Source organism: Diadema setosum, chromosome 12 (genome assembly GCF_964275005.1).
Source record: "Diadema setosum chromosome 12, eeDiaSeto1, whole genome shotgun sequence".
Classification (NCBI taxonomy): Eukaryota; Metazoa; Echinodermata; class Echinoidea; order Diadematoida; family Diadematidae; genus Diadema; species Diadema setosum.
In genome coordinates this window covers 12,858,151-12,872,407 of record NC_092696.1, presented here as the reverse complement: position 1 = coordinate 12,872,407, position 14,257 = coordinate 12,858,151, and the positions used below count along the sequence as shown (strand labels likewise).

General features: G+C 38.6%; 1 protein-coding gene across 1 annotated transcript; it reads right to left on the bottom strand.

Moving 5' to 3' along the window:
* Positions 1 to 4,429: 4,429 nt before the first annotated feature.
* Positions 4,430 to 13,157, bottom strand: LOC140236367 (tetraspanin-9-like). Its single transcript, XM_072316323.1, has 6 exons — positions 13,095 to 13,157; positions 9,685 to 9,882; positions 7,976 to 8,161; positions 6,830 to 6,952; positions 5,760 to 5,843; positions 4,430 to 4,540 (listed from the first exon to the last, which is right to left on the bottom strand). The coding sequence occupies exons 1-6, from the start codon at positions 13,155 to 13,157 to the stop codon at positions 4,430 to 4,432; spliced, it is 765 nt and encodes a 254-aa protein (XP_072172424.1).
* Between the last annotated feature and the right edge of the window lie 1,100 nt (positions 13,158 to 14,257).

The following is a 14,257-nucleotide window of genomic DNA, read 5'->3' as shown; positions in this document are numbered from 1 at the left end:
AATTTCATGTCTGGCGACTTTCTGTTCGTTTTGTGATGCAGGGTCACATATGACCAAGTAATTTCTTTGAGTCCCACTAGGATGCCATTTTTGTGCCACCTCTGCTAACATGGCTAGAACCATCTTGCGCATATGTTAGAGTTTAATCATATTTTGCTAATCCATTGCTCCAGTTCTGTGGTTCCAACTGAATCAACGTTCTCAATGTAACCTGGTGGCATAGTTTACTCTTACACTGTGGTACACGAATACCATGAAAGCAGATTTTTGTGCAGACCGCACAGTGACACATTGTCACACTGGGAGTAATAAAGCATGGTTATGATACACATACACAGACCTCTGACTGCATTCAACATTAGCTTGCAATCTACCTACTTCATTTTTAAAACAATATTTTAAATCATCTCATGATATAAAATGTTACTCAGAAACTCTCAAAAATAAGATAAAATGGTTGAATACATTTTAAAAGACATTGTTCATTTCCCATATCAAAGTATTGATTCTAATCACAATAGAGTATACAAATATAGACAGAGTTGTGCTAGTTTATACAAAGCAAACAATATATACATAGCAGCTGTATTTGAACAAACTTTGTTTACATTTTCAAGGAAGACACTGAGTGTAAGAATACAATCCAAGGTTTAGAAAATAGAAAGAGGAAAGACATAATATTACAAGGTAAGAAATGCAAGATCACACTTTAAATAATATGAATACACTATTTTCACAAGTACTAGAAGCAAAATCACCTTTCTATGCATTATTTCATCCGAAGTACTGCAGAACTGAAGTTTCAAGGAACAAAAAAATGAATAAATAAAAATAAAACCCCAAAACATAATAATTAATACTTTGAAATACCAAAATAGCTTCCCCGAAACTGAAGTGGGGGGGGGGGGGGGGCAGTTCTATTCTTAAGATTAACTCAAATCTATCAAAATAATACATTTCTTCTGAGAATACAAAAACTAGCATTATTCAAAACAGTATGATATGGCGAGGAATAGATAGATAAATATTAATTTTGTAGTATAATTTTGCGTAGAGTACACAGTGTAGTGATTTACTAATTCGCATACAACAAGTTCCAATCTTGTCTAAATCATCCATGTAGTAATGATAATACACTGTACCAGTGTACTAACTGTGGTTTATATAACTCATATAATCACCATTCAATCATGATCAATCTAATGTCCTTTTGCATACCCTCCACGATTATCAGGTATATGATTTGAATGTCCTTTCTGCTGTTGTCTCTCACTGTTTAAAATTATTGCTCAAAGTGTTTAACCCGTTGAGCACCAACTGCAAAAATCCTATAGACATTGATTACCAAAACTATGTCAACGTGACTGAAAGAGTTCAGTTCAAAACAAATTTTAGATTGTTATGGAAGACATGTATAAACAAATAAACATTATTTTCTAATATCTATGCAACATTTCTTAACATATGATTTTTGGAAGAGGGTGTGGAAGCACTCTTGAGACAACAATCTCTACTTTTTATATCAAATATTGATATTTAGTAAACTTATCAAATTCATCAACTTACAATTAGCCTTTTATATGCCAAGACACTCCAAAATAGATTGCCAAACTTCTTTTTCCCCATCAGCTTTCGATTCATATTCATTCCCCTAAAACTTAGGACAGCCCACTCCAATGGAACAATGCCCAAGTCCAAAAGGAAGCCCATGGTGAGACCAAAGGGATAAGAGAAGTGGATAAATCCCATTTATGGCCAGCAAACAGTAAGACACAATGTGAAGCCAATTGCCAAAGGAAGCCCTCCAGTAGACTTACAAAGTCAAGAATGCAGGACAGCAAGGGTTAACATAGGATGCACATACTGTCATCAAAACCCAGGCCAAATCTATTTGCAGAACCATTAAACCTGGAATTGACTTCTATCACTGTTTAGCTGCTTACTTCATACATCAGTTGTGGAAGATTTGTAGAATTAAGGTATACAGTATAATTATGTCTTAGTTACAACAGTTATCAGTACTAAGTTTTACAAAATAAATAATACAATTCATATTATCATCATAACTACAGGTATATGCTGATACAAAGTTCAGGTTGCACATACATATTCTATTTCATGGCAAACATATCATACTGTTAAAGGGACTGTACAGTACTGGTTGAGGTGGGGATTCATGTTTTGAACATTCCTAAGTGAGATAATGAAAAGCCTCTTATGAAATATGAAAGAGCATGTAATTTTAAGAAGGATTCAACGTTTATTTGATGAAAATAGGTTTTCAAATGGCCGAGATATCCCAAAAAGTGCTAATAATAAAAGGCGACATGCCACAACTTTATTAGGATCTCTTTGTTTCACCTTGTTTTTGGATATCTCAGCCATTTCAAAACCGATTTTCATCGAATAAACTTTTGATACCCCTTAGAACTGCATGCTCTTTGACATCTCATAGAGTGGTTTCTGAATATCTCGCAAAACGTTAAAAGCTAAATCCTCACCTCAACCAGAACTTTACACACCCTTTAAAGTGCAAACATTAATGCAACCATTCTTTGTGCATTTTGGCCAATTCCAGTGAAATTTACTTGCATATCATAATTTGATGCAATAGTTCAGTGAGGTACATAATTAGCTACAGTACCAATACCAGTTAGCTACAGTACCAATACCACACAGCCGTTGGTCATTATTTTCTGCTCACTGTGGTTAAACACGTATTTTTCAGTTTGTCTACATGTACTCAGGACAACTAAACTGCCAATAGATTCTTATAACTATAGCACAAAAGTTAAGGCTAGGGTCTATGACCACAGTCACTGTACCAGTTACCCAAAACTTTTGCAAGGACAATCACTCATCACTCATCACTCAATCACTCATCGTAAATTCAGAGAGGTAAGAAAGCATGCCCATTTTGAACATGAGAAGTTTATAGCTAGAAAAGTCTTTAAACAAAGAGTCAAAAAGCCAAACTTTCTTTTCCATTACCCAGAAACACTTGGAAGCATCTATTTTATTTTTCAATTCTAAAACCACTGCTTTTTGCAAAATAATTTTCCCACTTATACTTTCATCATACAATTTCCCACACCCTCCTTCCACAAAACCCATCCCTAGCGCCATGCCCGTCCCATCTCTTACACTGAAATCTCACAGGGATGAAGGAATGGGTATCACGATTCGGAGGTCATTCACAGGGTATAACATCTCTCTAGCCTCACTTATCACCATTCTCCACATCCATGTAAGGGGAAAGTCCCTCAACCAAATCCCTTGTCACTCTTTGCTCCCCCACCCCATCCCCCATCCCCCACCCCCTATCCCCCTTTGCCCCTTCCCCCCTCCCCCCTTTCATACTATCATTCCCCTGAGCCATGTCAATGCTGCAAAAGGTGCTCAGAGACGATGAAGGGAGCGGGTTGTTTGAGGGCACAGACCTGACCCAAAGGTCACAGTGCATCCTTCTACCTGCCCTTATTCAGCTCATACTGTCTTTCCTCCTTACAGCTGCCCTAGTGCAGTGAAAAGTACCCATATACTGTTAAACCAGTTTTGAAACACTGCATTAAACTTTCACGAATTTCGCGAGGAGCCAAGATTGGCAATTTAAGTAAAATGCACGCGAAAGGTTTTGTCTACACAAAGCATTCAATGGATGTGGCAATTTGAGAAAGCTTCATGCCGCGATACAGGCTGTTGGCACCAATTAGCAAAAGTTTCTTACTGCAAATATTTCTGGTTTTACAGTATTCTCATATGGGTTTAAGACACAGGCAGCTTGATGGCACATACTTACACTCAACTTCTTGAAATGTATAAGAGTGCAGAACATCAGTTGGTGCAAGCGCAAAACAAAAGGGAGAGATCTTGTGGAGATAGACCTCACATCTCTTCCATTTGCTGGTCGCAGAGCACACTCTGTTGCTCACTGTCTTGTGCCAAAGAGCACATTATATCTGATGTGATTCCCTTGTGACTGCTTCACTCAACCAGATGCAGTCTAGCACTGAGCTAAGATGCAGACTAGCACTGAGCTAAGATGCAGACTAGCACTGAGCTACATTGACCACATTGCAAAGGATTCTGGACACATAACGACCATACAGAGAAGTGCTTATGATGGACATACACACATGACAATGTCATTTTGTACTGTATCTTGCATTCATCCATCAAAAAAGTAATGCCCATATCAGAAGACATGAAAATTTCTTGATCCCATCCCCTATAGCTCCATTCCCTTTCCCCTCCTCACTTGAAGAGTACAGAGGGGTAACAGAGTGACCCAGTGGCATACCATCCCCCCCCCCCCCATTAGACCCACGCCTCATCCCTCCATCCACCCAGCCTCCCTCCCCAGTCCCATCCCTAAATCCCCTACTATATTCCCCCCCCCCAAACGACCAATCACAAGCCTCCGTCTGGTCTAGTCCACCTCCTTGACGTAGGAGTAGACCCCGAAGCAGCCGCAGCAGTATCTCTTGCTCCCCCGATGCAACTTGAAGAAGAGGATGAGGATGAACCAGATGAGCAGGACCTGGGGGTCAGAAGAGAAAAGATAGCAGAAAGAGGAGTGAGAGAATGAAGGAAGGAGAGAGACAAGCAGTGAAAACAAAATGAGAGAAAAAGACAGAGGAATAGAGAAAGAGAGAGATACGGACAGAAAAAGGAGAGGTAGGGAGAGATAGATAGACAGTAGAATATAGAACGAGAGAGATACAAAGAAAATGAAAGATAGAGGGACAGACAGAGAGACAGAGGAAGACAGAAAGAGATAGAAAAATAGATAAGACAGAGGAAAACAGAGACATACAGACAGCAAGAGGTAGAATAGTACGGTTGACAGAGAAAAGGATAGACAAAAAGAAAGGGAGAGATATACAGATGAATACGAAGAGAAAAAGAGAAGATGAGACAAAAACATTGTGTAAGAATAAGAAGTCACTCAATATTCCCTCATATCATTCACAAATGCTACATGTCAATTTCAAATATTACACTAGATATCAGAAAATGTGCACACTTTGTAAAACACCACCGTATTCCATGCACAGCTATCACTGCTGACCACAATGTGTCGCCTCTGTGAAAAAACAAAGGAGAATGAGGAATAGAATATTCTTGCTTGGTGCTTCATGCTTGATGACTATAAGGATACCAAAAAAGATTACAAAAGAAAAAATTTCGTACATATTCATTCTGTTCCAGCAGTAAGCTTCAAGACTCGCCTAATTTCATAATGCTGTTGGATCAATTTTCTATGAGCAGCTTCAAGAGAAAATTGTGAAACACATTTGTGCACTAACTGTAAAACTGCTTAACTGTTAAAAGTAATGAACAAGATATACTCATTGATAAGGGGCGATTGAGACCCCTTCAAGTAAAGACAATTACTCATGACAAGTGAGGGAATCTTGGGATCTAGAATCATCATTTTCATCAACTGGTCGTCATCACACCACCTATTCACTTTTACTGGAGGGACTTTCTGTACAGGACATATCAGGGCAATAACCGCTGCCATGGTAACTGGATGAAATCATCTTTGTACAGGATGTATCAGGGAAATAATCATTGCCGTGGTAACTAGATTAAATCAAACACTTCAGGAAACGTTGATGTTGATGTTGATGATCATGATCATGATCATATTGATGATGATGATGATGATGATGATGATGTGATGATGTGATGATGATGATGATGATGATGAGGATGATGGTGATGATGACGATGCTGGAAGGTGATAGGATTACCTGGATGATGACAAAGATGAGACAGACCACTCCAATCAGGACCAGCCAGTCTCTCAGCTCAGCCATGATGATGTCCTCACAGCCCTAAAGGTCACAAGAAAGGTCAACAAAAGCCTATCATTAATCAAGGTCAAACAAAGGACTACTCAAAATGCATGGTTGTATCGTGTATTGCGCTGAAATATTAGGTTCATCAATAAGAACAATGTTTTTCTCAGTAGCTGTTGTGGCTTGCTTTAAAAAGTAAAATAAACATCACATACAAAAATGAAATAATATCACCACATCATAAAATAATTATAATGACACACACAAATATGCATTCAGGGTGAATGCAGGGTCATATTCCGAAGAATAGCAATATGCATCCATTGACATGAAATGAATGTCATCCATACCAACTCATCAGATTTTGACATCACAGAATGATACATTCAGGCACTCTAAAAGGCTTCTGTCAAATGACTTCTGTCAAATGACGAAATGGACTTTTCTCCCAACTGCCATGGATAGAAAAATAATGCTCTGAGCGCATTGATGATATCACAGCTTGCTGTATGATTACAATGCCTTGTAAGGACTCAGAAATACTCCCCAAGGATAAAAATGTTTACCTTTGACACCCCCTCCACTTCAGCCCACCAGCCCCTCCCCCCCCCCCAAAAAAAAAAACAAAAACAAAAACAAAAACAAAAACAAAAACAAACACCCACATACAGTCAACCTTGCCGAAGTTGAATCTATGTGGACTGAAAAAATAGCTTCCACTTAGGAGAAAATATGACCTACATGTATGAGGGATTAAAATAGTATACAAAGAGAAGAAGACTTGAAAATACCTTCGACCTAGGTGATTATTCGACTATTGATAAATGCAAGGTCGACTTAGCAATGTTGACTGTATAAACACTTTTGAATACAAACACACTTACACATACAATTACACACACATTGCAATACAGACAGGGGCAAATGCCTGTTACATGTTGAATGCTAATGACCCTCAATGGCTCTCCCTCGCCCCTTCAACACTCCCCCCCCCCCCCCCCCCCCCACACACACACACATACCTCTTCGTAATGGGTGATACAGGTTCCCTCTGGACCACTGCAGCAGGAATTTGGGACTGTCCCTGGGGGGAATCCCCCTGTGATCTCCCAGTCTTGGGGTGAAGACACACCACAGCACTGAGCCTGCAGGACAACAACAAAAAATGAATCACAAAAGGTCATTGACCTTGGTATTCCATTGAACAACACTCACATTACTATAGCCCTAACACAATTCAGCATGGCATGCAAAAAATGGATCTTTGTCAGAAAAATGCATGGAATATTGCTGTAATTTCTTGTGTGCATTCCCACACACAAAGTGCAATTCTACACTCAACACATCATGTACAATGTCAACTTTTCAGAATGGAGTAAAAATGGACAAACAGGATGGCAGAAATCTTTCAGAATAGGACACAAAGGAAAGGAAAAGTTATGGGTTTTTAAAGTTTCACCATTCACAGCTCTATCAATCACAATCGCATACTGTAAAACTAGAAACATTTGCGGCATGGAACATTTGCGAAATGGAGCCGTCGGCTTTTTTCGTGGCATGAAACTTTCAAAAATTGCCACTGGCATGCAAAGCAATGTGTAGACTACAATTTTTTTTACATGCATTTTACTTTTGCGAATCTTTGCTCCATCTTGCAAAATTTGCGAAAGATTCATGCATGCAAAAGTTTCTGGATTTACAAGTATGCAAATTATAGTCTGAGACAATGTCATAATTTCACAAGCCTCCCAATATCCAGTATAAAACTTTTCACTTTGATAATTTTCTTTAAACTTTAATGAAATAAAAGGACTAAGTTGTATCTATGACATTGAATTATAGTACTGTTGTGATAGCCTAGCAGTGGTGACTTTTAAGGGAAAAAGGGGTTGTAGTTGCTAAACTATGGAAGAAAAGATGTGAAAACTATGGAAAAAACAATAATCGCAATCGTAGAAATGTCACGGAGGTGAAATTTGCAAATTCTGTGCATATTCACTGTGACACAAAAATGGTGTTAATTTTCTGCGACAAACTACCACTCAGTTTTGCAGAACCAGAGTGGAGAAAAAAAAACAATTTGAATTGAGATTTGACTTGTGCTTTTTCAGTGTTTGTGAATGGGCCTATTAAACGTAGAGGGATAAAAACAAGTCTGTGCTCTTTACATCTTCTTGCAGGCTGTCCCAGGCCGTTTTCATCTCCGTGTGATCAGGGTCCGTGTAGAGGTAGAGACCTCGTTTCATGCTCGCCCGAACATAGTCCGCCATGTCGTCATGGAGATGGAGACCGGCGAATGCGATGATGATGGCGGAGACCTCCAGACAGATCACGATCACCACCATGAAGTAGAACTAATGAACAGCGGGAAAAATAGATACATTTTACAGCACGATGTACTTGTAAGTATGGTATCACAGCTGATCCTTGCTAATGCAGCAGCCAACAACAGCAATATTCCATCAATATTCATACTGTACCAAAAATGAGGCATGATACATGTTAATTAAGGAAATAAAGTGACTCACACTTGCGCACAAGTTGACCAAATTCAAGTTTGGCTCACTAGTCAGCAGACCAAAGTGTTTAGGAGAGTCACTGTCCTAGAAATAGTCTACTTGGTATAGACTGCATCTGTACAGGAAGTTTTCAATATGCCATGACACATACATACGTATCATTCCAGTCCCATGGGGCTTTAAAAGGAGTTCACTTTCATCTGGGCTCACTTGAAAAAGTCAGAGAAATTCGTTTTCAGTTGCACAATAACTACTTGGCTGCAGGATGTCCTAAACAAACAAAAAAAATCTACATATACGTGAGGGTATTTCTGGGGCATATGTGACCCGCTACAACAAAAGGATCCTAAAGTCGCTGACGGGTGAGCCGAGAAAATCAAGTTTGAAGCCAGATCACCAAAATCTGTCAAAAGGTTCGGATTTCTGTTTTTACATAATTTTGTAGTCTAATGTATCTTCTATTATCTGCCGAAATTTCGAAGCTAAATGATCAAAGGAAAGTCCTGAAAATTGCATTTTTCCTCACCATGCTTGGCTCGCCCGTCAGCAACTTTAGGATCCTTTTGTTGTAGCGGGTCACATATATTCTAATGCCGAAATGCCTTCCAAATGGACTATGCGCTCTACCACAATCATTCATCGTCCATGGTATACAGAGTAGGGCTACTTCTGCTAATTAATGTGGGCAAACAGTAGCATTCCACTTTCCATATATCTCTTGAATATTTTTAGCTTGTGTTCTCTCACACAAAAGCTCGACTAAATGACGTTGAAGAACACATGTAAAGTCAATTAAAAGATAAAGTGTAGTGTGTAGGGGAAATGAGGATTGAACTCTTAACTTTTTGCGAAAATCGAAACCACTCATAAAAAATGTTACAGACTATATCATTCGAAGAGGAAGTCAAAGTTTATTTGATGAAAATCAGTTTTCAAATGGCTAAGATATCCAAAGACAAAGTAAAACAAAGCAATCCTAACAAAAGGTGGGTCCCATCTTTTATTAGGATCACTCTGTTTTGGATATCTCAGCCATTTCAGAACTGATTTTCATCAAATAAACTTTGAATTCCTCATGGAATCATATCCTCTGTAACATTTTTTTATAAGTGGTTTCAATCTTTGCAAAAAGTTAATAGTCCAATCCTCATCCCCACCAACACTACACTATCTTTAATCGACTTTACATGTGTTCTTCAATGTCATTTACAAAATAAATATGTAGTTGAGCTTTTGTGTGAGAGGTCACGGCCTAAAAATATTCGAGAGATATATGGAAATGGTAATGCCACTGTTTGCCCATATTGGCAGAAGTAGCCATAGTAGAGGGTAGGATCAATGGCGCAGAGAGAACTTACGACGAGGAGGCAACACACGCTCTCCCGGATGGCGGCGATGCAGCCGACGATGGAGACGACGATGATGAAGACGCCCAGGATGATGAGAATGTACGCTGCGTGCATGTAGGAGATCCCAGGCAGGAGGGAGGCATACGCCCCTGAGGTCACCCCCACCAAGACATGGATACCGGTGATAAAGAGCCCCACTCCTGAGAGCTGGTTTTATGAGTTGTGGAGACAGACAGACAGACAGACAGACAGACAGATAGAATATAGACAGACATACAGGGTCAGAGAGAGAAAGAGAGATTGAGATTCTGTGTAAATTATGAACTATCATGCATGCGTCCGATCACAGTGATTGAATTTAGCGATGGTAGAACTCTAATCAACTGTAAAATCATGTGGACTAGAAGAAAGTGTGATCACTAACAGTGGAAAACCCTTTGGTACTGCACACAGTTTAACCTATTTGGTACAGGTGTATCTCAACAATCTCATAATACCAATCTTTTGACATAAAAACCATTCTTATCTCATAGACCTGTCAATACAAACTAATGAACAGCTCACAAATCTGCTGCCTGGTATATATATATATATATTTCTTTTTCTTTCTTTTTTGGGGGGAGGAGGATGATATTGTGGCTCTACTTCAGACTTTAGAACATTATTCACAAACTATGCAAGAATCTTACTATGCAATATCATTCAAGAGATAATATTCTGACACATACAATGATTTGTGAAATATTCTGAGAAAGAAAATAAAAGTATGGAATGGAGACAATTCAAATGAAAAAAAAAAATCACAAAAGCAGTGGGAGGGACACTCATCTTCCACTATTCCACTAGTGGAAAAAATAACAACAAAAAAGAGAGAGAAACCATAGAATGGGAATGACCTTTGACCTCAATCACAAACCTGCTTTCACCCTTCTCATTTCTCCACCCACATGGCATTCCTGAGAATTGACAGGGGTCCTTATGTCAGAAATAAGTTTTTTTTGCTAGAGTCTCCCACAGTCAAAACTGAGAGAGTTCGGCTAAACTGCATTTCTTCCATATGATTTTCCCTTCCAGTATAAATCCTCAACAAACAAACAAAAAAGAAACCTTACTTTGTACTAACCATTTAGCAGATCTAATATGTTTGCCAACATTTACTGACTGGAAAATAGACTGTTATAAAGTAAGACAAACAAAGAAAAGAACAAACACACACACACATGCACACACACACATTTTGAAGGCAAAATTCATTCTTAGGTCCAAAATCTACAATACTAAATATACTATATAACACTATAAAAGATTTTAACAAAAGCTTCCTTGGTATTTTCCAGAATATTTTCCAATATTTGATGAAGAAAGAGACACATGTAACCTTAAAATCCTACGTTTCTACAAAATGTTTTCAATGTCCGCTCATCGAGAGAGGAATAAAAAATGTACACTTTTATGGGACTCTAAAGTTTCCATGGACATGTTTTTTATTTCATTTTGGATCTTCTTTTTAATTGCAGTTGATGTTGCTATTGTGTAGGATTCTTTCCCACTTTGATAAGTTTTCTTTCCTTACTGCCACATTGTAGATTTTCATGACTTTTTTCAATCCTCTGGGATATTTTTCATTGTTTCTTGGAACGACAGAAAAAGCAACATTTTGAAGGAGAATGAGCCCCAAGTATAGAATGCATTTATAATGTTGATTGAGTGAATGTAAAATATCTAATACTGAAGTATAAAATATCTAATACTGAAGTAGAACTCATCAGTGAAGTTTGAGGAAAATCAGAAAATCTGTTGTGAAGTTATGAAAATCCCCTTTTTTCATGTATTTTCTCTTTAAAGTGTGCACTAGGGTTTTAATGTACACACACCTTCACAGACTTGATTTTTTTTCTCTCTTTTTATGTCCCTCCCCCCCCCCCCCCCTTTGTATTGTTCCCCTTTACACTGTGAATTGAATGAAATGGTCTGCCACCTCTCACCATTATACCATGGTCTTGAATTCCAGTAGGCCCTCTACAATCTAATTCTGTCACTGTGGCCTGCTTAAATCTACTGTGTGTGTGTGCGTGGGTTTGTGTCTGACGCAGCATGATGCTACCGCATGCTTCTTTTCAACAATATTTCACTATGAGTGAGCTGTGTAAATAGTGGCAACAATGACTATCTGCAGCACTCTGTGTCGCCTGCTTGTGTTCCACGTTACCAATGGTATCTTTTTCTCACAAATGGAAACACCTGCCAACCTCAGATATTTCTAAGGTGACTCACATACTCGTACCATTTGAGACGAAGAAGTATGTCTGCCTAATATGCTTAATGGTATATTTGGATCAGACTTGATGCTAATGACCCCCCAGTCTGTGACGAACTTTGCTCCTACAATCCTGGTAAACAGCTGCAAGCGAGCTAATTACAGGTGACATTTCAATAACACCTATCGAGAAATGGACTTTGAGTTAAGAATGACTCACAGTATGTATTTATTTAAAGTCAAAGTATAAAAGAACAAACACACAAACCAACTCCAACAATTCATATCATGTACAAATGCACTTCTCTTGTAAAGCCATGTCATCTAAAATCTCCCATCTCTCTCAGAGCTTGTCAGCTTCTCTCTTTTTCTCTCTCCCTCACTATTCTTCCCCATTCCCCTCTTTTATTTAATTTTCTCTTGCTTTCTGCCTCAAATCAAGTCTTTGAGATGGTGAGTGGCTATAACAGAATGACTCAAGAGTAGATAGACCCAATTCCCTGAATAAAACACTCTTGAGTGCACAAACATTTCATATCACTGATAAGAGATGCATACTTTTTACATGAGGCATATACTTAGCTATCATGGGCAAACCCAATCCTACACTGTATGTACTCTCCCAAGTGAAGGAAAAAGGGGGTACTGTACCAACTAAACCCCTTTGAAAATCCTCTGGATACACTTTTTTTCTGATTTCCTTCAATCTTCACTGTACATAATGATTCTGCTGTACAATACTTTAAACATGTGAAATTTTGTAATCAATAGATAAGGTGTCTTGTCATAACATGTAAGCACATATCAAAGGTATGTACTGTACTCCCTCCCCCCCCCCCAAAAAAAAAATAAATAAATAAATAGATAAAAGTGGAACCTAACTAATACCTCATGCTACTAATCGTTACCTATTGTATGATGAACAATTGTATGTGCACCTGTTTAACCCGTTGAGGATGAGTCCCGAGTATACTCAGGCAGGTGTCTATGGGAAATGCGTGTTGTAGAAAAATCAGTCGGTCCTCAACGGGTTAATAATACAGCTCCATATCCTTGAAAACCTTGCATGGTTGCATTATGTATACGTGCACATTTGCAATGCCCAGCAAGGCAAATCACAAAACACATACAGACTTTTTCGATGCACTGGAATGAGACTTACCAGGAACACAATATCAAGGAAGTAGAGAAAGCATTTGACGCACTCCAATGTACAGCAACACATGGTGGCTGGATTCCTTGGTCAGACGTCCTACAGAGCTGGATGAAAAAATTTTGAGAAAGAGGTCAAATTAGAAGAAATACTGGTACTTACTTACACTTACCCGGTACACTTCAAGCTATAACTACAGTATGAACTAATGTGGAAGGGTACCCCAAAATAGCATCAGTGGGGATTACCCCAACTGCTGCACTATTGCGAAGCGACTTATACTCTATGTATGGTTCAGATTATAAAATCAATCAATTTAATGAAAGGCTATTTACATCATACTTCAACTGCATTCAGTTTAGTCCATAAACTCTTCAACAAAATCATTTATATCTTTTCTGCAAGGCAGGTAGTTTACATCATTGCAATGCACTTTATCGATATAAACACGGTCAGCATGTTGGAACTTAGGTGAGAAGAGGATATTTAGGAGGGATTTTTACATCATTTTGTGATCAAGTAAAATCAGCATTATCCGGTAAAGTTGTACATGAAGTTGACTCATAAACTGGTGTTTTAAAGTCAATCTTAAATATTGATTGACTCAATGACCAGGGGGATGGGGAGAGGTCAATGGCAACTTTAGTAACCCTGCCCCCGCAGTCAAAAAGAAAGAATCTAATGGACTGAAACTTTGGAAAGCTACTCATTTCTCTCCCCTCACTTCTTTTTCAATTTTTCTTGCAATTTACCTGTGGAGGACGGGCTGATTTTGCTATAGTACAACACACATTTTCCCATCTAGGCCGCTGCCCGAGTATACTCCGAACTCATCCTCTACGGGTTAACAGACCCAAAACGTAGGAGGGTACACCCCCTCCCCCTCCCCTCCCCCCGTGATTTACAGAGGCACAAATCTTCTTCTGCATTCCCAATAAACACTGAACTTCACAAACTACAGTACATTGTACATGTATTGTAGTCTCTTCACTCCGACAAAAAAAGTGCTGTAGTGAACTAAACTAACATATAATACCAAAACATTTATGAGAAAAAAAGAAGAGAAATTAAACGTTTCTTTTCCCTTTCTGCTGCAAAACCCTCAGAATCGCATTCATTTAAGTTGATAACTACATTCATTTCTGAAATTTACAGTCATCCAAGAAACACCT

Coding starts and splice junctions, on each gene's coding strand:
- LOC140236367 (XM_072316323.1), bottom strand. CDS start 13,157: ATGTGTTGCTGTACATTGGAGTGCGTCAAATGCTTTCTCTACTTCCTT. Junction 5,844..6,829: donor GTATCACCCATTACGAAGAG/GTATGTGTGTGT, acceptor TGTGACCTTTAG/GGCTGTGAGGACATCATCAT. Junction 4,541..5,759: donor TCATCTTTGTCATCATCCAG/GTAATCCTATCA, acceptor TCTGACCCCCAG/GTCCTGCTCATCTGGTTCAT.